Source organism: Aulonocara stuartgranti (assembly GCF_965226115.1).
Source record: "Aulonocara stuartgranti genome assembly, chromosome: 18".
Classification (NCBI taxonomy): Eukaryota; Metazoa; Chordata; class Actinopteri; order Cichliformes; family Cichlidae; genus Aulonocara; species Aulonocara stuartgranti.
The window spans coordinates 9,425,247-9,449,000 of record NC_138954.1 but is presented as its reverse complement, the minus strand read 5'-3'; the positions used below and the strand labels follow the sequence as shown (position 1 = coordinate 9,449,000).

The 23,754-nt window shown below is 41.1% G+C and overlaps 2 protein-coding genes across 2 annotated transcripts; both read left to right on the top strand.

The window, feature by feature from the left end:
• Window positions 1–566: 566 nt before the first annotated feature.
• LOC309693832 (uncharacterized protein) lies at window positions 567–16,737 on the top strand. The gene is made up of 4 exons (XM_082513404.1): window positions 567–1,451; window positions 5,262–5,849; window positions 11,683–12,438; window positions 12,926–16,737. The coding sequence occupies exons 1-4, from the start codon at window positions 1,214–1,216 to the stop codon at window positions 13,729–13,731; spliced, it is 2,388 nt and encodes a 795-aa protein (XP_082369530.1). The 5' UTR covers window positions 567–1,213; the 3' UTR covers window positions 13,732–16,737.
• Window positions 16,738–18,693: 1,956 nt separating this feature from the next.
• LOC309693833 (uncharacterized protein) lies at window positions 18,694–23,545 on the top strand. The gene is made up of 4 exons (XM_082513405.1): window positions 18,694–19,059; window positions 19,300–19,364; window positions 21,332–21,425; window positions 21,517–23,545. The coding sequence occupies exons 1-4, from the start codon at window positions 18,852–18,854 to the stop codon at window positions 22,581–22,583; spliced, it is 1,434 nt and encodes a 477-aa protein (XP_082369531.1). The 5' UTR covers window positions 18,694–18,851; the 3' UTR covers window positions 22,584–23,545.
• The last annotated feature ends 209 nt before the right edge of the window (window positions 23,546–23,754 follow it).

Here is a 23,754-nt window from a genome sequence, read left to right as displayed (position 1 = left end):
TGTCCCTGGGACAACATTTACGCGATGTACCAGGACAAATTTGTAAATTTCTGGATTACTGTTAATCTCCATAGAATCAAGAACTCATGTCCAGTTTCACAGCTATGGACCAGTTAATTATGTTTCCAGGTGATAGTTTGATTCATAGATTCAGCACACAACCATAAGTCTAGGCCTTTTAGTCCAGATTCTCTTCACTTATGTTTGTAAAATGATCAGGGAAGCTACTGCAATTTTGCCTGACCCAACCCCCGGGCCACGAAACACCCAAAAAGTTGGGGAACGCTGGTCTAGAGAACACTGGTTAGCTAATGCTGTCGTCAAGTAGCCTATCGCTAGCAAACAAACAGCAAGCCAAGTGAGGAACATATGTATAATGCTTACCGTTTATTAAAGGAAGGTATCCTAAATTGACTTCAAATTCGGCGGACAGGCGAATTGACGGGTATTTCGAAGTCGCAAAGGAATTACGTCACAAGAAGGTGATTGGTCACTTGCGATGTTGAACCTGGAACAACATTAATTATGATGATGTGGGAACAATGCTGACACGAGGAAATCAGATCGTCCGTGTTGGTGCATAGAACTGGTGGGAATTTAAAATAATCCCTGACTCTGGTTACAACACTTTTAGATGAACATACTGTAATTAATCCAGATTCAAATGTTATGAAAGTGTATGATTTCTTTTGTCGTGTTGCACTTTATAGATGGTCCCTGCAACCTCCTCTCACAGCTGCTGTGTGTGTTGTATTGACGTGACTGGAAACATTGGAAACTTCTCATAAGTAAATGCTTGAAGAGTAAAGCGATATGGTCCCTTTAAGATAAAACCTGAAAATAGCATGTTTTCTCTAGATTCTCGTAAACTTCCTACTTTAGTCTTTTGAAGACTTTTTGTTTTTGGTTTAACAAAAAAAGGTCCAGCAGCCCCAGAAGTGCGGTGACAATATGCGTTGCGCTCTTCTTCGCGTTTTTACGGTATGTGTGTCATCACTTCCGTAAAACGAGAAAGTGTTTATCTCTTTGTACTCATTAAAAACCAACATCAGGCTAACCAAATGCCTGCAGGCTGGGAAGAGCCAGCGGCTCCCGCATCGGCCTGCTTCGCTTAGACGCAGCCGTTAACTCACCTCCCTGACGTGGGACCCACCGAGCCGCTTCTCTGGCTTTAAAGTTCAGCCCTCCTTCACTCCTTGGTCGGTTCACGATAATGTTGAGCAGCGTTGCTCTGCGCTCCCAGATCGCCTCCGTGATTGATGCCTTGTCCAAAGCAGCCGTGGCAGAAATCGCCAAAGTTGTGGAGGATGGCATGGTGGTGCTGCGGCTGGAAATGTGCCAGCGTGAAAACGAGATCAAGAAGCTGAAGAGCAACATCGAGCTCCTGCACGGCGAGCTGAGAGTAACCCAGCAGGCGGTGACCCTGAGACCCGACCACCACGGGAGAGATGGTGAGCTGGACCCGAGCTAAACCACACCTCAACACCCTGTAGCTGCCGTGCTAACCTGGCACCTCTTTGCTGAGGGGTGCCAACTTACTGGTACACTGATGCAAGGTTTGTCAGGGACGAAAATGCACAAATCTCAGTTTTCAAACTTTTATAAAGGGGTTGTGTAAAGGTAGAGAAATACTTTATTAAATTCTAGAGAAAAAATAATAATTTAAGAACAAATGTTTATGTTGCCACGTTGTGAAAAATCCCCCAGCACAAGGCTTTGGCTTTTATTTGCTCTGCAATAATATGGGAAATCGTTCCAGTGGTCATTTTGGATCATTTATCTTTTGGCTGCAGGACATGAGGACCAAAATAGGTCTTTTTAATGAGCTGGCGTGTTTGCAGTTATATAGTGTAAAGAAAAGAATGTAAGCATTACAAAATTGTTTCTCTTCTTTGCGATAAGATATTAGCAGAAGTTACTTAGAAATAGATTTTTGTCCAGATGCCATGTGGACCTTTTCTGGGGACAGATATGAAACACACAAATCTATTTTCTCACTTTGTTGTAGATCTTTGAGTGATTCGTTTCATTTTGAAGAACATTTGGTACAAATATTTGGTTTGTTTCATGAGTCTCTCCCGCCTGCTCACATAGGTCAGAATAAACAGTATTACTTACACGGGCATGAGTTCAGTGCACCAGTTGTGCTTACTGTATTTATTGCTTAACTGCCATTAAAAACAAGAAAGAACATATTTTAGAAATCTGTCAAAAACAAGTTTAAAACAAAAAATGACTGAATTCACATTTGATTACTCACACTGGAGCTGGCACACTGGACTCCTTTGAGAAGTCGGAAATTAATCAAACAGTTAACCAGTAAAATTAATATTATTTTTTGTTTGTGAATGCAAGTAAATAACAGTAATTTGTCATCTTACTTTAAAAAAGTAATAGTATTGTCTGTTTTTTTTTTTTTTTTTTTTTGTAAAATCAAATTGAAAAGTTATTGGATGTCAACAATAGTTATATTAAAAGTATCACTTCAATAAAAGAGCTTGTGGATATGGTGGATTAACCATTACAGATTGATTTTGGTAATTACTGTTAATTTAGGGCAGCTGTGGCATAAATCTTATATTGGATGGTCGTCTAAAAATGTATTAAGCGCTGTAGCTTTCCAAAATGTACAAGAAGTCGAGATAGTGGTGCTTTTACATATTACTAATATTCACATATTTAGTGAGCTGTACAGCTCATGGATTTGTGGCATAGGAGATAAAGCAGGTTGTCCGCTAATTGCAGGGTGGGTGGTTGAATCCTTGGCTCCTCCAATGAATCCATCAGAGTGAGGGATGGTTTGAAAGCTCTCAGTCAATGGGCAATATTAAACAAATATGTAGGGCTGCTGTCTTGCATTTGCGCAGTATCTCTAAAATTAGAAACATCCAGTCTCAGAGTGATGCTGAAAAACTAGTTCATGCATTTATTACTTCTAGGCTGGGCTATTGTAATTCATTATTATCAGGCTGTCCTAAAAACTCAGTTAATCCAAAAGGCTGCAGTGAGAGTACTGACAGGGACTAGAAAAAGAGAGCGTGTTCCTCTCACACTGGCCTCTCTTTGTTGGCTTCCTGTTAAATCCAGAATCTAATTTTACAGTAATTCTCCTCACGTACAACATCGGTTCAGTTCAATTTGATTTATATAGTGCAAAACACAACAACAGTCAAAGGTGCTTTATATTGTAAGATAAAGACACTAATCAAACAACCCGCTTTGAGCGAGCACTTGGCGACAGTGGAAAGGAAAAACTCCCTTTTAAAGAGGAAAAAACCTCCAGCAGAATGTCCTCAGGGAAGGTCGGCCATCTGCCAGGACCAGCAGGGGTTGTCTGAATAATCAGGCCCTGTCTTATCTTAAAGACCCCAATAGAGCAATTGTCTCTCGGATTCCTGGCTTACTTGTGATTCCTAGGATGTTTAAAAGTAAAATTGGAAGCATCCTCTGTGGAACCAGCTCTTATTTTTAAGATTACATTTCAACTTTTCCTTTATGGTAAACCGTAGAGTTAGGGCTGGATCAGTTAACCCCGAATCCTCCCTTAGTTATACTACAATAGGCCAAAGTTGAGTATTTGTTCTTCATCCATCCATCCATCCTCATCCGCTTTATTCGAGGCTGGGTCGCGGGGGCAGCAGCCTAAGCAAAGAGGCCCAGACCTCCCTCTCCCCAGCCACCTCCTCCAGCTTATCCGGGGGAACACCAAGACGTTCCCAGGCCAGCCGAGAGATATAATCTCTCCAGCGTGTCCTGGGTCTGCCCCGGGGCCTCCTCCCGGTGGGACATGCCTGGAACACCTCACCCAGGAGGCGCCCAGGGGGCATCCTTGTCAGATGCCCGAACCACCTTAGCTGGCTCCTTTCGATGTGGAGCAGCAGCGGCTCTACTCTGAGCCCCTCCCAGATGGCCGAACTTCTCACCCTATCTCTAAGGGAGAGGCCAGCCACCCTTCGGAGGAAGCTCATTTCTGCCGCTTGTATCCGCGATCTCGTTCTTTCGGTTACTACCCACAGCTCGTGGCCATAGGTGAGGGTAGGGACGTAGATCGACCGGTAAATTGAGAGCTTCGCTTTTACACTCAGCTCCCTCTTCACCACGATGGACCGGTGCAGCATCTGCATTACTGCAGCTGCAGCCCCAATCCGTCTGTCGATCTCCGGCTCCCTTCTCCCATCACTCGCGAACAAGACCCCGAGATACTTTAACTCCTCCACTTGGGGCAGGAACTCATCCCCGACCCGGAGTGGGCACTCCACCCTTTTCCGGCTGAGAACCATGGCCTCAGATATGGAGGTGCTGATCCTCATTCCCGCTGCTTCACACTCGGCTGCGAACCGTTCCAGTGCGAGCTGGAGGCCCTCACCCGATGAAGCCAACAGAAGTATTTGTTCTTCACTCACCTATTTTCACTCACTATGTGTGGTTATGGGAGACTGCCCCGCCCCACCGAGCCTGTTTCTACCAGAAATTCTTCCTTACAGGGGATCATTTCATTGTTTGGGTTTTCTGTCAATTGCTGTAGATTCTTTACCTTACAATATCAAGCGCCTCGAGGCGACTGTTGTTGTGATTTGGTACATAAATAGAATTAAATGAGGTTTGTAGTAAAAAGCATGTTTAATGCTCGTTTAGAGTATGAAAGCACTATGTAAGTACCTGCCAAATTTAGGTAGTGAAACACGATCATTAGAGGATTGATTAGATTCTTGAACAAAATCCGAAAGGGCATATTTACATTTACTCCAAGATCTCATTAGTTACACGTCATTCACAAGAATAACTTCTGGTTTGTTGAGGCGGATCACATAACACTTTTAGCTCTGCTATTTATGAGGTCCAAAATAAATCTGTGCACCTTGTGAAAAGTTTTAAACTCACGCATGGTGCATAGTGTTTGGAGATATTGCCATGTAACAGTTTTGCAAGTTTTACCAAGGACCTGATTTCAAAACTTGAATAATGTGAAACTAAAGTGGTGCGTGCAGAGTCCATACTCTGCCACGACCAATGTTCTGTTTTTCAAACTTTTAGAACGTAATAACAGACCAAAGTTTAACAAGTTCTTCCTTTGCCACTGCTTCACCTCTCCATTAAACTTCATGAAATGCAGATCAAAAGTTGTGTAAACACAAAATCAGATGAACAACTAATGTCTATCTTGACTCTGGGGAAATTACTTCCTCCGGCTTCTAATTGTTTTGGAATTAAGTTAGTGATGGTTTAATTCAGTTATAACATGCATGTTTATCTTTCTGCAGAAATCCAGGGTGGTGCTGGTGATGTGAAGAACTCTCTTGAAAATGTGCATGCTGATGATGGACCCGCCACTCTGTCTGTACCTGAAGTGAAGGTCAAATGTGAACCTGTGGAGGAGGAAAATCAACAGGCCAGCAGACAGTCCGACAAACCAGGAGAAGAGCTGCCTCTGTATGAAAGTGGACAGTGGAGATCGACGACACAAAATGAGACTGGACATAACAGCTCTCATTATTTACGTTTAGGACAGAACTCCCTGTCGTGTCTTCCCGAATCGTCTTTGGACAGTGGGCTGGCCGTGTCCTGCAGCAGCTCTGGTGGATTTCAGCAGAACCACTTTGGTCGTGGGTTACTGGGTTATAGTCTGTACCGCAATGCGTACAACACGGCACGGAGGAGGACGGTAAAGAGGCTGATGTTTAAGAAAGGCTTTATCTGTCCGTACTGCGGCAAATGTTTCGAGCGCGCGGGGCATCTCGAGCGGCATAAAAGGATTCACACTGGTGAGAAGCCATACCGCTGCGAGATATGTGGGAGGCGGTTCAATCAGAAATGCAGCCTCAAGGAGCACACAAAGATTCACAGAAGATGTAAGTAAAATGCTTCCTACTATGAGGTTTTTGGTTTGTTGCTTTAAGTTGGATTGTAACCAGCTCTCATCAGTGAAACACTTGGTCAGTTAAAGCTTGTGGAAATGAAGGCAGTGTTCATCTTCAATGCTTTCAAGCACTCAACAACTGAACAAGCAAACTATTCTGAGGGTGCAAGTATAGACACATGACTCCTTTCTTTTTTTGCTGATATATGCCTATGCTCCTATGAGCAAGCTATTGCAGTATTAAAAAAAGGGAGGGTTCAGCAGCCCCAACTATATGCTTCATCAAAGAGGAAATATTTAAGAAGAGAAGAAGAGGGGCCTGAAAGCTGAAGGATCTGCCTCCTATTCTACTTTTTAATCCCTAAGAACCAGAAACGTGCTCTGTTGGGGTGATATCGTATTATAAGGTCTTTAAGATTATATTGGGCCTGATTCTTCAAGACCTTGCATGTGAGAAGAGTATGTATAATGTTAAATGGTGATTATGAGACAGAGTTTTTCAGCTATTTTACAGAGTAACATGAAAGTATTGTAAGTAGGATAACAAAAAACTTTTTCCTGAGAGTAATGAGGTAATGTTTTAGGAAAGCCTGTAAATGAATTACTATAGTTGAGCATAGAAGTTTTTCAGCATCACTTTGAGACAGGGTGTTTCTAATTTTAGAGATATTTCTTGAATGCAGGAACACAGTCCAATCATGATAGGTGTCGTAGATAAATAAATACTAAAAATTGATCGTTTTAGCCTATTGCTAGGTGGTTCCTAAGCAACAGGACATGCCCGAATAAGTCTTTGTGGATCTAAATGAGATGTTATTGTGAACTTAAAACTTTTAAAAGGTGTTATAGGTGCATAGATGAGAATAATTGATCATTTATACCTACCTAACTATTGTTTGGTGGTTGCTAGGCAACATGATGGCATGATATACTTGATAGAGAGATAAACTTTGTTCATGCTGAAAGCACTTTGCTTGTTGCACTTTGCTGTGAAGCTGACAGCTGCTCACCTGCTGACATTCCAGGTTCTGGTTGCCTTGGTAACTCTCTAAGATTGTATGCCAGTCAACAGTTTCCTGTACTCTCATTGGTCCTGTACTCTCATTGGTCCCGTACTCTCATGTTGGAGTCCTGCCCCACTCATAGTCACTTGAAGTCACCAAATGTCATTCATGTTTTCTCCTCACTTTTATCTTCCATGTTGCTTCCATCTTTAGATGTACCTGTCCTCCACGTTTGGTTGCTCAACTCATGATTGTTTAAGCATAGTTGGAGACAAAGAAACAAACAGATTTTGTATAAGAACAATATGTCGACCAATTAGCTTTTCAGAAGCGACCAAAATGGTTAGTGCAGAAAGCTCGTTTAGATGATTTGAGACACAAAGACAAACACAAAAGCTTCTTATTATAGTTTTTCAGGAGCATCAACCACAGTCACAAACTCTGTCCTAGGCAACGGCTCTGTCAGATTAAGCCATTGTTCTGAAGAACTACAAACTGATTGACAGCTCTCCCTACTGGTGGCAGGTTTGGCAAAACAAAAAAGAAATAAATATGACCCTTACATTTAGCGCCATATTTATCATAAAGGTTTGAGCTATTTTCACACAGGAACTTCATACAACGCTAAAAGGGAACCTGTCACAAAATGGTTCGAAGCTGCCTGTTCTCACTTCTAACGCAACAGGAAATCTGCTTCAGAAGGTTTCTTACTAGCAGAAGTACTGTTGATTTTTAGGTGATAATGCCATTCAGGTATGGGACCAAAACTAACTCGAGTGTGACTTCACGTTGACAGATGAAAGACCGTTTGTCTACATCCTCGCATGCAGCTCGTTTTGTACAAAGACTAAAAAGGTTCAGGGTGAAAGCAGCCCTGGACCCAGTTAACTCATTCACTGCCAGCCATTAGCAGTGAATGAGTTAAACCCATTGACTCATTCACTGCAATTGACGGCTATAGACGTCAATGGCAGTGAATGAGTTAAGCTGCTCCTCTGCTTTTCTAACAGTCTGAACATGAGCAGAGAAAAAGTTGTGAAAACATCTGTCGTACATGCTCAAATATTTCAGTAACTGCACAATCATTGTCACTCTCAGAAGGGCCAAAAGACTTTGTGTTACACTTGGCAGTTTTGAGGTCTCCAGTAGTTTGGAGGTACATGTAAATCAGGGTGTTGCTGCATAATGGTGTGTGCACTCAGGCAGTATCCTCCTCTGTTATCGTACTGAAGGAGGTCAGGACCGGTGGCTGTTTGGTTGGTGGGGAATTACTACATTGCTCAACGATTCTTCAGCAGGGCAGGATTAGGGAGGTTCACGGATTTGTGGAGGATCAAACTTGGATGCCTGGGGTCATTGGCTCTCTGCCAGCGTACAGTATTATAGATTTTACTTATAAGAATGAATGAAAGATTAAAGACACATTTAAAATTATATGTAATTTATATGAAACATATAGAAGCAGTAATTTTATCTTTTAATTTGAAGGTTCATGTCACTCACATGACACGTTAGTAGCTAGTTGTACGCTGTGGTGTGTTATTTTTATCTTCTGTCTCTGAGTCTTGGTTCACAGTTTGAAGTCAGTAAGCACAGGAAAAATTATGTGGGTTAGGTGTGACGACAGTGAGTGAGTGGAGGGGAAGGTGACTTAAAAGGGTCTCAGTGAACAGCAGAGTCCCCCTTCCTGCCTTGTAGAGCCATTTTTAGCTTTGTGCTACCCAGAGCAAGACCACCGGGCTCTGTACAAGATCCACCGGATATTAGTTACCGAGGTTGAAACCCAGTTCATGCATGTAACGTGACACTATTGAGATGTTCAGTGCCCTTCGAACCTTTAGGCAATTAACCAATTTTCAGCTTATTTTCTGCTGATCTTAGCAGAGCATAGCAAGCAACACCGAGGACAAAAATGACCCTCTGTGTTTGCAGGCAGATGAAACAATAAATCATTTCAGGGGTTCCCTCAAAGTATTTAGCATAGTTGGGAAGCCACCATAACTTTGTGTTCGAGTGTGGCGTCAAATCCAAACCGTTTCCAGATGTCTTCATAGACGACATCATGATTATTGTCAAGCAGGGGTCGCAAGTTTCCTTCCCTGCGGGTGTTTAAAGGAAAGAATTTCTAAAGCTTAAACTACTTGTGTTTTAAACAGCTTAAAGCTTTAACTGCTGATGGTAAAGAAGCAGGAGCATTATTTTCCATACCAACTGATCACTTTTGGTCTCAATTGTTGTTATTATTAACAATAAAAAATGAGTTTTTTGACATTTAACTTAGGGGTGAGCAGAATATTCCTTTCATCCAATAAATAAACAAATTCAAAATGATTAATTTTAATTGCAGTTTCTACACTCAGTTTCCCTGTGGCTGCCAGTGGGGCTCGCGCTGCAGTTTTATACCATTTCTGTAGTGTGAGGTTGAAACCTGCTAACCCCGTGAATATACCAAACATGGCTGCATGTTCTGGCTCTGAAGCCTCTGGAGCTAATTGCACCCACTCAAAATGATGATTACAGTTCCACCAGATGTGCTGCTGTGTGATTCAGAAGCATTGTAGGAGTGACTTGAGGTCTCAGTGCTGCTTAAAATGGAGCCGGGTCTATTTTTGATGAAGACGCCTCAAGTTGCACAGAGCAGATTAGGGAGGCGAGAATCTGGTCAGTTTTCAATATCAACGAACCCCCACCCACAAGACTAAACACTTCATTTCTGGTGTGAACTGACACCCTGAGAAGCGCTGAACAAAAAACTGGAGGTCACAAAACTCCACAGACATACACCTGACTCAAGTTTGAGAACATGTACCAGTTTAATCTTTGGTTTTGTTTGGTTTTTTTTTTTTTTTTTTGCCTCAATAATGACTAAAATGACTTTTGAATAATGAAATTTGCTTATTTTTGATGAACTTATCCATTAATTAAATAACTGGAACACTACAATAGACTTCATAGCAGACCTTAGTCAAACCACCAGAACTGAAGAAGCTTCTCGGATGAGAGGTGAAACGTCTTCAAGCAACTTAAAGAAGTCCAGACGCTTTTCTTTCCAAGCTCCTTAGACCACCATTTTCATCCACACCTCTGAAATTGCAGCGATAGTGAGCTGAGTGTTTTCAGGCGTCATTTTCCCAGCAATGTTTTCTCCAGTTCCTCCTGGAGGTCCTGAGGTGTCCACAGGCCAAATTCTGGCCAAAAACATCTGTGTCATTTATATTCAGTCTGGACAGGAAACCTATATTTAATATTAATTTTTCCACATTCTTGGAGGGTCTTTAAGTGTGCTTTAAATGAAATCTAGTCTTTAATTCAGATGAGGCTGGCACCATTAAAAAAATATTTCCTCCACTTAGTGTTTCCAATTAACCTATCCCCACTAACTGCATGTCTTTGGACTGTGGGAGGAAGCCGGAGAACCCACGCAAACACAGGGAGAATATGCAAACTCCACATAGAAAGACCCTGGCCTGATGGTGGAATTGAACTCAGGACCTTCTTGCTGTGAGGCAACAGTGCTAACCACGGTGTCACCCGATTTAAATCATATTTTAAAACAAATTAGTTATAGTTAAAAGCAATTTGGCATAAAGCCCACCACTGAAAATGCTGAAACAATGCACTCAAAAAAATATCTATCTTTGGATGAACACAATTTAATCATGGCACCTTTTTCCACGTGATTTAACCAAGTACAGTAACCCATTTTAGACCATGTCAAACCAACACATTTGGCATCTGGTGGTTTTATGTAATCAGATTACGTTGGATCACCGTAGCATACTTGCATTGACTTGAAGTGATTGATTTCAGTATGTAGAGTGAAATTTGTTTTAATTCATTCTACACAAGTTAAAAACTTTAGGAAAACACAATGAAATCTTGTTGTTGGAACAACTACTTTGTTAATCAAGGCAATTACTGCTAGTCGTGCTTAATGAACCAATATAGGGGTTGATGATTTCATAGAGACAAACAACCATTTGCACTTACATTCATGGGTAATTTAGTATCGCCAATTTCCTAGCAAAACTAGGAAAGCTATGATTACAAAGCTTGATGCAGAATTTTCTGCACTGTTTTGTCCCTGACAGGTTAAACCACAATAAATAGCGATAGCATACACGTGGTGTGGGTGTAGTTGTCTGCCTCTTAAAACTCCAGCGATTTCCCTGCAGTTTGACATCTAATGTGATCTTGTGAATGTCGTGAGTCCAGGCAACGAACCACTCTTACTAGATTGTATCATGTCATCTTAACAAGTACAAATTAAGTTGCTGAATTTCATGCAGATGCTACATGATTTAATTACGTTCACCATAGAAACATGAAATTATTTAGTTCAAATTACAAGCTTGAATCTTGCACATGTAACAACCACCCAATTTCATTTGTTTGAGTGTGGGGAAGGTACTGACTGGAACTTGGAGCAGTGGCACTGATGATTTGACAGATGGGTCGTAGTTGGTTTGTGGAGGTCTTGGGGAGATGGTGGACTGACTGACTTGTAAATTGTAAATGGTCTGGCACTTTAATATAGTGCTTCTCTAGTCTATTTAAGAACTCAGTGTGGTTTCTTGTTACAAGCCTCATTCACCTATTTGCATATATTCATGCAAGAGCCTTTTTTTTTTTTTTTTTTTTTGTCTAAGCACCTTTTTACCCAACATTGAATCAACGGGGTCAAATATCTATAGATACTTTGACAACTGGATTGGAGGAGTAGTGATTGAATATAAGATGATCCATTCTGAAACCAGAATAAACTCGTCAATGTTTAAAAGGTAAATTACCTTATTTTTCCTCCTCTCTCTGCTTAAACAGGTATTCAGTCAGGACCTGTTGAGATCCAAGTGGCTGAGCAGAAACTGATTCCTGAGGTGAATCCACCTATTGATGCGCATCGCCCTGAAGAAGCGATCGTTGAAGATGCTCTACCTAAGAGTGAGGACATTCTGCCAACACCTGTACAGGTTAAATCTGAGCCTGCAGAGAAGACTATCACACCGCCACCGCTCTTTCACGGGGGAAACGAGCAGACAAGAGAAGGAGTTGAAACCCTCGGCGACACCTTCGCAGCGTTTGAGAGAGACAGCCAGCAGTGGATGCCCAGACTACAAAACAACCCTGAGATGGGCAGTACAGAATTTCTTAGCAGCTCGGAGCAAAACATGCCATCGTTCCCCGGGATGGCTCAGTTACTCTCTCCACCAGCTGAAGCTTCTTGTAGCACCTTCTCTTTCCCAGGAAAACCGTACGGTGAACTCAAAAACACCATGATCTCCCAAACGCCCTTTGGATCCTCAGACCCTCTTATGATCTCACAAGAAGGAGGCTTACACGGTATGACAGAGACCTTGATGAATCATGTGCATCAGAGGAGAAGCAGATCTTTTCAGGTAATCAAACCAAAGAAGTGCTTCATCTGCTCGTACTGCGGCAAGACCTTCGAGCGAGCCGGACACCTTGAAAGGCATTTGCGAATTCATACCGGCGAGAAGCCGTACGGCTGCCACATCTGTGGGAGGTGCTTCAATCAGAAGAGTAGCCTCAAAGGCCACATGAAGACACACAGAAATGGTAAGGAAGGGGCAAAAGTATCGAAATTCTCTATAACATTATAGATGATTGGAAAAAAGCAGGTACACGTTTTGGTAGCTGGAATAGTGCATTTTTGTTAAAGCTTAAAAACTCGTACTTTTTTCCTAATGAGACACACAGGTTTCACAACATGGTAAGAAATTTATTTCTGAAGAAATTCATTAGGAAAAACAGCAAATTAACAGTATAATTCATTTAGTTTTGGTCATGATAAATATTATAAGTTTATCAATGCTGAAACCAGGAGTCAACTGTGATACAGCTTCCTGTGGAGCGGTTCGTGGCAGCCCGGCGAAAGCCGTGAATAGTTTTTTTTGGTTTGCTGATCATATTTCTATATCCCCATTAAATGTGTATTTTCCACTTTATGGGATCCATATGTGAAAACAACCAGCACTATTGTGTATAAAATTTGTTGGCTAACACTATCTGCTAATTAACGTCTGTTCTTGTTTTTTCTGGAAAGGAGAAAACCCAGATGTGCTGGAGCCCCAGCACATGATGTTTACACTTCCTGATAACCAACTGTTGCAGAACTTGGCAGAATCTAAGAATGGACTACCACCTTTTGAGGAACCCTTACCAGGCCCCACATACGGTGAGACGGCCAGGGAGGAAACTGTTATGGTAAAGCTGGAGCCTAATGGAGAGAATTTTCAGGCTGTAGGTCAGGTAGGGACTGATAATGGCACGGCAGCACCAGATCAAAGTCAGCTGTGGACGTCTGGGCTTGAGAAGAGCAGCGATGCCCCTGAACAAACTGTCTGTGTACTTCTACAAGATGTCAAGTATCACCTCAGTCCTGCTGCCGGAGCCGCGAGTGAGCAGCAGGGATATACGTCGCCGATCAAGGATCTGCCTTTTCTAGACAAAGAAAATGAAGAAATGATGCTCAGTGACCAGTATTCTGTCTTAGGCATGCAACCCAGCAGCTCTGATATAACTCTCACACCTGAGCCACACAATCAGCATATCATACACAAGGTGGCTGTGAGTGATTACAACACAGCGAATGACCGGACTCCTGAAGTGAGTGTTTTTGGATTTAACATGAACTCGTCAACTGACCGTGAGGGAAACTGCGGCGAGGAGTCTGCCACGCAAAACTGCTTCATATGCTCGAACTGTGGCCAAAGCTTTGATAGCTTCGATATATTTCAGAGACACCAGTGTGAGAAAATCACAGAGCAGCCTTTCAGCTGTGAGATCTGTGGAAAGAGTTTTAACCAGATGAGCATCCTGAAACTGCATCTTAAACTGCATGTGGACTGAAATATACAAAAATATGTAAGCATAGCACACAAGTACAGTTATTCATATTATTTATATAAACACTTGTAGTAAAACTCTCAAAGGCTGAATCTAAAGAACAAAATCTTGAGGTAGGTTTTTTTTTTTTTCAAGCACAAAAATGACCGATCCATCTGACTTCTGTGATATTTTTAAGTGCTCACAGAAATGTTTTCCTGGTGCTTCGAACCACTTCATCTGTTTTTGAATTGATTGAGGAGTGTAATTGCTCTGCAACACAACTGCTCTTTACTTGCTCTGTATTGTTCTGTGCTGGGCTCTTGAGTGCCTTTCACAATAGTGTAATTAATATGAGGAGAGAAACAAAGTTGAGAGTATGGAAGTGTGATGCATTCACTTGACAAGAACAAAAATACACCTGTTTTTTTTCTGAATTACAATAATTATCTTGGAAATCCAAAGAAAAACTTGAGATCTTAAAATCGTAAAAGAGGAGAGAGTCTTTGAGTCATATAGTTGATAACAGTACAAACTGTTTGCTGTATATTCAAGTGTTTTTCTGGGATCTCTTAAACATCAACATACAAAAATAGCAGTATCTCCCAAAGTTTTAAATGTGAGCAAAAGTAAATCCATCCATCCATCTTCTTCTGCTTATCAGCTGCCGGATCATGGGGGCGGCAGCCTAAGCAGAGAAGCCCAGACCTCCCTCTCCCCAGCTATCTCCTCCAGCTTGTCTGGGGGAACACCAAGGCGTTCCCAGGCCAGCCGAGAGATATATTCTCTCCAGCATGTCCTGGGTCTGCCCCGGGGCCTCCTCCCGGTGGGACATGCCCTGAACACCTCGCCCAGGAGGCGCCCAGGAGGCATCCTTGTCAGATGCCCGAATCACCTCAACTGGCTCCTTTCCATGTGGAGGAGCAGCGGCTCTACTCTGAGCCCCTCCCAGATGGCTGAAATTCTCACCCGAGAGGACAGCCACCCTTCATAGGAAGCTCATTTCTAACTGTGTAACACTAAGTGGGGAGTCAGGAATTATCATTACTACTCAAGAAATCAAGCTTTCGTGTTCTTTTGAGATCTTACGTGAAATATGTTTCTTTGGTTGGCACAAACAACTCATTTTTAGCATTTATGCACCTGCAACACTTATTTTCATAAAGGTGAATTATATAAGCCTAGAAAACCACCTTTTAATGGGCTAAAATTACCGATTTTAGCATCTAAACAAAATCTGGTGCCTGAGTTAACCAGCAGCACAGACAGAACAAACAGTGCTGCATGTGCATGGACTGGTCTCACTGATTCAGAAAAACAGGAGCGTTTTTGCACAAATGAATCCATTATGTCTCTGTAGGTGAGAAACATTAGAAGCTGTCAGATGTTCTTGTCTGTAAACGGAGCATTTACTCAGACTTGTCATTCGTTTATGTGTTACTAACTTTTTTTTTTTTTTTTAAGTAACAGGCCAAAAACAAATGTTTGATATTTGCAAGCTACTAACTAAAAGCTTTTTCTGTTATTTAAGTGCAGAACTTCAATTTTTAAAAAAAATCTAAACTACTCAAAGACATTTATTTTGTGTCAAAAGTACTTTATTTTATTATAGTAGCCAGTACAGTCCTGTAATCAACCATTACCTCAACCCATATGACATATTAATAGAATTTTAAAGGGCACTGCTTCTTATGTGTCCTTTTACATTTGAATTACATTTTTAAAAGATAGAGAAAATAGTTACAAACATAGATTTCATTTCTCATTATCACATATCAATTCGAAAATATTTGATTGTTTTTATTGGTACAAGTGTATGCATTATTTTAACACATTACATTGAAATTTAGCGTTCTGCTTTTTTATTTGCTGTTCCATACTATAGCATATATAACGAAGCAAGTATACTGGACCAGTTTTTCTAAACTTTGGTTGAGACATCATGCCAATGCTGTTAAAGTAAAATAATTAAATTTTGCATCAGTAAAATAGATTTTAAGATATGGGCTGGTGTGTAGTTCACCCACACAGAGTTTAACTGTTGTAGAAGTTACTGTAAGGTAAGTTTTAAATTTAGTCGAAGACATTCAAATAGTTGCTTTGCAGCATTTTATTTCTGTCCTCTTATGGGCTGCGCACTGAACCTCAAATCACAGTATCTTCTAAAGTTACATGAAATTTGCGCTTGCACTGTAGTGCCACATTCTGCAAGTTTGGTCTTAAACAAGACAAATTACAGCTGGATAGTCTTTAACTTTCCAGTCGAGCCAAGATTTCAATTATGTGACATTTTCCACTAACCCAAAAAAATTTCCTTGAAGAAATTAAAGGATGAGTGTTAATGATGAAGAATCAAAGAGAAGGTTGTGCATTAAATACCTCATTTACATCTATGGTGACTATCAAGAATTTCAAATGGTCAAAGACTTTGAAGTTTCTCTTTGTTTGTTTGACTACCTATACCTACCCACGATGATATTTATTGTGTGAAATGTATTTTTATTTATGACCTGGGTCAAAGACATAATCCAGAAACTAGTTACTAAAGCAGTGTTGAGTATTTTATATAGACAACAGTGTCCTGAATTGTCAGATGGACTTAAAGAGGCCATTAAAATAGCACCGACCAAGCCAACAGAGAGACTGTCTGAGGCAGGTGTCACAAAACTATTTCTTGTATCATATGAGTGCTTCTGGTTTTTTTTTTTTTTTTTTCCATGGAAATGAAATTCCTAACCTGCCACTGCAGTGTCGATGCCTCTCAAAAGTGCATCACAAAGTAAACCTCTTATAATTTCCCCCCTTCCTTATATGAAGTGTTTTCTGTTTACTTTAGTACAGAGGTTTATTACACAAGGCTGCTGATCAACAATTGCTGAAACCCAAGGCCGTTGTGGAAAGATTTAAATTCACTTTGTACATGAAGTTGGATTACATATTCAAGGATACGTAATATGTGAATAACAAAATATAATTTTCTTTATTTGTATTTTCTAATAAATGGAAACTTCTGTGTTTGAGTTGTGGATTCTTTTCGTATTGATCAGTCTAAGTAATTGCTAAATGTTAAATCTTTCAAATGCTGATTTCTTCCTTCTCTCCATTCTGTTACATCTCCTACCTTCCTCCTAGTCTTCCAGTTTTTCCATATTCTTGGAAAAAATGTAAAACTGGGACCCTGTAGGGATCCTTGAAGGAGCCTAACTTACACAAAATGTATAAGTTCTAAAATCACAGATGGGACCTTTGACATTACGTTTTTTTTCTTTTCTTTTTTTTTTCAGTTACTAAGATGCTAACTCACTAGTTTATAATTTTTAGGATCCCTGGATACGTCTGTTACAGTAACTGCATATTCTAAAGTGGGCCAGTGTGTGACTTGGGAAGATGAATGGCTGATGAGCAAAGCCTGTGAGTTAGTTGAGGCAGACATCACATCGCACCAAGTCTATTTAAGTGTAAAGAATCTTTCTCTCTGACATCTCATGCCAGCATCCACCCTTAGTTCTGGAGGACATTTGACTCATCCCAATGCAGTTTCTATGTGTAGCATGTTTGTGGGGAGTAATAAGCTTAGTAATAAGTAATAAGAGAGTAATTAAATTCAGTTGTGTATTTGAGATTAAAATGAGAAGATTTAAAACATGGGCGATGTTACCGTGACTACCATGATCTGTTTGTAAAACCCTGATCTTGAACCCCAATAACGGCATTTTGGTTGTTGCCATGTTGTGTTTCTTAAGATCCTGCCGTGGGCACATTTGGATGAATAGGTGGAGTTTTTAGTTATCACATTAAGGCTTGTGAGATACTGTTATGAAGGGAGTTATTACTTCTAGAGACAATCAACTGTGGCACCAAGCCATAAACATTTTAAATTTTGCTTGCCACAAATGCCCTGTGACAATGCGCACGTGTTTCTTTTGGTTCTTCGAAGTTGGTGTCTGCTTCATTCTGAGTCGAGGGCAGTGGTAAAGGCACAATTCCACAATGTCTTTAAACTGACAGTGAAAGATGGTCTCAATGAAAGTTGGTATTAATTGTGACGCACCACGAGTGGCTGGATTTAGCTTTCTCAAATCTGTTTTGTGTGTTTCAAACTTTTTTGTAAACAGCACACTGGGTGCTGGCAGCTAAGAACAAGAAACTGAGGATACAGTTCACACAGGCTCACCAAAACTGTACAATATGAGGGATGAGTCTTGATTTCTGTTGCAACAATCAGATTTTAGGGTCACAATCTGAGGAAAAATCGGGGTTCGGAGTGCTGCTGGTGGTGTAGCAGTGTGGTCGATCTTTCCTTGGCACAGTTCGGGCACCTTGGTACCAATTGAACTTTCTTTAAACACCACAGTCTATCTGAGTGTTGTTGCTTGCTCATCCCTTTATGACCACAGTGCACCCATCTACCGATGGCTGCTTCCAGAAGGATAACACACCCGTCAAAAATATGTTAAGGGTTTAGTCTAGAGGTATGATTGGTCTGGTACTCATTTGTACCAAGAGATCTATTTCACAGGTTCTTCTTACACAGAAAAAAGGTCTCCAAACAAATTCATATAAAAGCAAATGAACTAGATTAAGGTATCCACGTATGTTTTCTTGTATTTTCTAAATTTTTTACTGATGTCCTGGAGTCCCAAAGAGAAGGTCTGTTGTTCCATTTGCACACATTTCCTGAACTTTCTTTATTCAAACATTTTTTCTATCTTTCTTTAGTTTTTACTACTACTGCAATTAGTATTTGTAAGTACAATCTGACTTGTTTTTTGAGACCATGTGGCATATTTCCCAATAAAATACAACAAGAATCTAAACTAATCTTTGAGCTGGTTATTGACCTTTATCTCATTTCCTAACCCACAATTTCCTTTCTACGTGCAGTCTTAGCTCAAATTTAACACCCATGGGTGATGACTCAGAAGGATGAAGGCCTCGTACCTGTTATTCCACCGCGCCTCTATTCGTGTATTTATGGTAAAGCCCTCCGCCACACGGAAGAAAGGTTTCAGCTAGCATGATGCTCACAGGGATGTAAAAATTTTCTACTGCGTCGCTTCTTTTCACATTTTTTAAACCACTACTTGGAAGCACTTACTAATTCTTCTAATTTACCTGGCATATATTACTTTGAATGAGTCAACATGGCGACGTGCATTCCCTTTCAAACACAGTTATCCTCAATAATGGAGGTTCTGGTGAAGGCAGCAGTGGCAGAGATATCCAAACTAGTCGATGACAAATGTGCGTTTCTGCATCTTGAAATATCCCGAAAGCAGAGCGAGAACGAGATGCTGAAGAGGAAACTGCTGGTGATGGAGAGCAAAAATGCGCAGCTGCAGCGAGGATTCGGTAAGATTTCCATCACTGTTTGTGCCAACTGACAACTCAGTGTGTTGTGCATCTAAATGTAGAAGTAGAACCAAACGCAGGAAGAATTTGATTTAAAAAGCCACCGCTGGTGTGTTTTATGTTAACCTCTGCTTATTTTTGTAAATGAATTTCGAGGTATTTTACTCCCCCTCCAAATAATATCTACTTTTCCTCTGCCCGAGCTTTCAAATTGAGATTTTTCTTCCCTTCTGCAACCAGAAAACTACATGGACAGAGGAACTGATGTGGGGAGCAACTGTCCGCACCCTGCAAGAGATATGAAGGTCTGTGTTTACTACATGCTCTAATAATTGTTGCCTTTTGGACAACATTTGCTCTTTTAAAAAAAAACCCCAAACAAAACAAACTTTTTTGTTTTTAGAGAAGTCATACATAAAATGAATATGTTGCTGCAAGTTTCAATGTTTACACAGTTTAAAAACATACCAGCTACATGGAAAAAGTAACTCCGCTTAATTTAGATGTTTTAAAAGGGAGACCTGGCCTTTAAACAACCATGAAGTGACATCTAAGGGATAACTTTGTAACAGCAAGAATGGTGATTGAAGGATAAAAAATGTTTTGAAGAAAAGTCAACAAACTGTTAATTTTATTCCTTGTTAAATTAAAGTTATTTCAATAATCCTTCAAAATAGCACCTGTAGGTCTTTCATGGTGGTTACGATGGGGTAAGATTTGCATCTCGAGTTATTTTGTTACCCCCTCTGTGTCACACACCTAGACTTAAAATCAGGTCCAGGTTAGGCGTCTGCGATTTGAGCTTCCTTTAACAGTGACAGCTGAAAGCTGTGAGGTTTGTGCTCTGCTGTTCTCTTTGCTGTTGAAGTTTGTGGTTATCATCAAGACAATATCTGAAGATTGTGTTCATTTAAAAATAAATAAATAAACAAATAAAACAAGAAAATGTGTATTGCCTGTGAGCATGGGAATTCAAACATATCCCCAAATGATATGAGATAAAATCCCCCACACGTGGAAGGTCAGTTCAACCCAGGGGCAGATTGACTGATGCAACAAGAAGTCTTGCAAAAAACTTGAGCATTTGTTCATTTATTCTTTAGCTGTTAGTGTCAAAGTGTTAGCATCAGAAAAATAAAGAAACAGTAGAGCTGTATGGCTGGAGTAACAGTAGACATGTTTGGTGCAGACAAAAGATGGCTTTTCATGAGAAAAACTGTTCACCATCTGTGAAGTTTAGTGGTGGAAGTGTTGTGGTTTTGCGCTGTTTCGCTGCCTCTGCAGAAGGTCCCTTATAGTCATTTATTTACTTGTGAGTTCTACTTCATATTAAAAACTGCTTAGATATAATGTGAGGTCATCTGTTGAGTTTGCATTGAGGGGATTCTCAAAAATCTTTCATGTTAGAGTGATCAGAAATTTTCACACCCAGACTGATGAACACTTCCAAAAAGCCTACAAAAAGTTACAGTGTTTGGACGTGGATATAAGATGTGTAGTTTTGTACACCAGTACAGTGGATTTTAGATCAAACAATCGAGATGTGGTGAAAGCGCAGACTTTCAGCCTTTAATTGAAGGGGTTTAACAAAACTGTTACATTAACCTTTCAGGAATTATGGGCATTTTTATGCACAGTTCCCCATAATCAGAGGCTCAGAAGGACCTCACTGTATTTCTGCTAGGCCTTCACACACCAGTTAAAGTAATTGCTGTTGCTGTTTTTGTACTGTAAATGATTGAAATGGTAACTTTATCTTAAAGCGTCATCTTTATTTTGTTTTCCAAAAGAATTAAAAGTTTGCCTTTCTAAACAAAAAAAATCCAGAAACTTTTAGTGGTTGTATATATTTTTTCACAAATTGTAAAAGAAAAATGGGGGGAAAAATGGGCAGCTGACACTGGTGATAAACTAGTTCAAAAAGTGGATCAAAAACCTGTGTGTTAATCTAATAGTGTCAGTTATATGATAAATGTCACCTCGCTGCGGAAATGTCACCTCTTAATCTTATAGTTTTGGTTTCATTGCTGAGGCTTTGTTTGTGTGACACCACTCCCATAGGTGTTTCTATTTATGGCAGGTAGCTGTGTTATGAAAAGGGTGGATTAATAATTAGTAAGTTGTTTGTAGAGGGGAAAACAAAGCTAAAAGAAGTGAAATATAAAACTTAATTTGGCAGATTCTGGTGTTGCAATCTCTATATTATTAACATATATCTTAGAAGTTCTCAAGTTGAAAAACAAATAAGGTAATCCATGCCCTTTTTGTGTAGTTTCCTGAGATTGAAGATGCAACTGTTTCCTTCACAATTAAAGAAGAAAGTCCAGATGAGGCTCTATGGATCAGTGATTCTGCTGGACCAATTGGTGAGTTGAAGACCTAGGTTTTGTGCAAGAATTAAACCTTAATTGAACTTCACACCCTTACCTGAAGTCTCCTAACACCTGTCACCTGCAGGTTCTGCTGTTCAGTACCCTAACGCTGCTAGTGCTCCAGAGAACCAGCAGTTTGAAGAGGGCCACCAGTTAACCCATCCAGAGGTTGCCAGACAGAAGCCATCAGAGTTCAGTGACTCGTTTAACTCTGCCCAGCGTGCAGTAGACATCAGTAGCCTTCAGTTCACAGTGAAGACAGAGAAGGAAGAAGATCGACTGGCATTCAGACAGGATGGGTGCCAGCACAATGTGGGGAAGCAGACGCAACTTGCTGCTGAATTTTCATTGGATGAAAGGGAGAATCAAATTTGGTCGTCCATAATTGAAGGTAATGACATTGACACTGGGTTCCCTGACTTCTCTAGTGTAGTAGAGGAGTATTCCAACACGTACCCGGACCATTCAGATCCAAATGTAGCTTCTAACCTGAGCAAGTCGACTAACGTCCAGCAGTTGCCTTCTCAGAGGCTTTGCAATGGGATTTACAACAGCGAATATCAGAAGGACGTTCCACAGTCGTCAGATTTCCAGCCTAGGTCGCAGGCTCCGTTATTGCAGCAAGACAAGCAGAAGGAACTAATTTACCCGCAGAGAAACGCGTCACACTCCACTCACCTGAGCCAGCTAGAGGAAGACCCTGAGAGGGAGACCGCAACTCGAGACGGACCAGTTGTAACTCAGTCGCACAACACGTTCACACCGAGCAGCTTTAACCCTCACAGCCTACACAAACCCCTCTCTGGGACGGCCCGATGCTACGGGTGCTCGCAGTGCGGAAAGTCGTTCAGCCGCCTCCACCAGTTCAAGCTGCACCAGCAGAGCCACAAGAGAAAGCGAGCGTTTTGGTGCACGGTGTGCGGGAAGAGTTTCCAGTGCTCGTCGCACCTCAGCATACACCACCGGACTCACACGGGAGAGAAGCCGTACGGTTGCGGACAGTGCGGGAAGAGGTTCACGCAGCAGAGCAGCCTGAGGGTTCACCAGCGGACGCACAGCGGGGAACGACCATACAGCTGCTCACAGTGCGGGAAAACCTTCATCCTCATGCATCATTTAAAGCGACACCGAATCATTCACACCTACAGCTGAGGTGGTGCGAGTGGTCGAGGTGAAAGACGACGGTCTGAGAATCAAATATTCAGTGGACGGCAGCTTTTTTTTCCAGTGGGATTTTTTTTTAACCATATGGCATTACTGAACAACTTTGTATATTAATGCATATTTTACTATGCAAAATCCATCTGGATATCAACATGTTTGCTTCTTTTTAAGTACTTAAAATGATCAAAATGTGAAACTGAACTGCACCCTCGTTCACACGTTTGTGAAACCCTTCCAAAGCTAGAAATCCAAAAAAATGGAAAAGGAAAACCAAGCTCTTAAATGGTAAATGGCCTGTATTTGTATAGCGCTTTACTAGTCCCTAAGGATCCCAAAGCGCTTTACACAACCAGTCATCCACCCATCCAATCACACACTGGTGATGGCAAGCTACATTGTAGCCACAGCCACCCTGGGGTGCACTGACAGAGGCGAGGCTGCCGAACACTGGTGCCACCGGGCCCTCTGACCACCACCAAGCAACGGGTGAAGTGTCTTGCCCAAGGACACAACGACCGAGACTGTCCAAGCTGGGGCTCGAATCGGCAACCTTCCGATTACAAGGCGAACTCCCAACTGTTGAGCCACGATCGCCACCAAGCTCTTAAATGGCTGAGTCATCATCTAAAACCACGTGGCTTTGCTCTTACAGTTACCTGCATAAGTGCAGATCTGCTCTGACTTCCTGTTTGTTTTTGCTTCTCATGTCGAACTGGGGTTCGTGTCATCTCAGTACTGAAACCTTACAAGCACAAGATGCTCATTACCCCCATTCACTCTGACAAAGGTTTTTCATTCAAATTCATTCAAACTTTTCTCAGGTTTGTGCTTTAATGTCAGACGTTCGAAGCCTGCCTGACTCGTCCTCTCTGTTAGATTTTCCATGAAACTCTTCCCATAAACCCTTTGCTCTTTGTTATGCTTTATATTAAAACTGTTATCAAAACCAACAGATGCATTTTTTTGCTGTTATACTCACATGAAAGAATTAAATTCAGACCTTTAGATGGATGAAGGGATAGAGGGTTTTGTCAGTGTTTCTGGTTTTGGACGTCACACTTTTTCAACGACAAACTTCGAGCTCTTGGGTGCAGCTACTCGCGTAGTAAAAATGAATGTCATGTTGTGGTTTGTACTCACAGTTATGTGACTATAACTC

What these genes read in the sequence shown, in the direction of transcription:
- LOC309693832 (XM_082513404.1), top strand. Translation starts at nt 1,214, where the DNA reads ATGTTGAGCAGCGTTGCTCTGCGCTCCCAGATCGCCTCCGTGATTGAT. An exon ending in CGACCACCACGGGAGAGATG is followed by an intron (nt 1,452 to 5,261) that starts GTGAGCTGGACC and finishes ATCTTTCTGCAG; the next exon opens with AAATCCAGGGTGGTGCTGGT. An exon ending in CACAAAGATTCACAGAAGAT is followed by an intron (nt 5,850 to 11,682) that starts GTAAGTAAAATG and finishes CTGCTTAAACAG; the next exon opens with GTATTCAGTCAGGACCTGTT.
- LOC309693833 (XM_082513405.1), top strand. Translation starts at nt 18,852, where the DNA reads ATGGCGACGTGCATTCCCTTTCAAACACAGTTATCCTCAATAATGGAG. An exon ending in GCAGCTGCAGCGAGGATTCG is followed by an intron (nt 19,060 to 19,299) that starts GTAAGATTTCCA and finishes TTCTGCAACCAG; the next exon opens with AAAACTACATGGACAGAGGA. An exon ending in ACCCTGCAAGAGATATGAAG is followed by an intron (nt 19,365 to 21,331) that starts GTCTGTGTTTAC and finishes CTTTTTGTGTAG; the next exon opens with TTTCCTGAGATTGAAGATGC.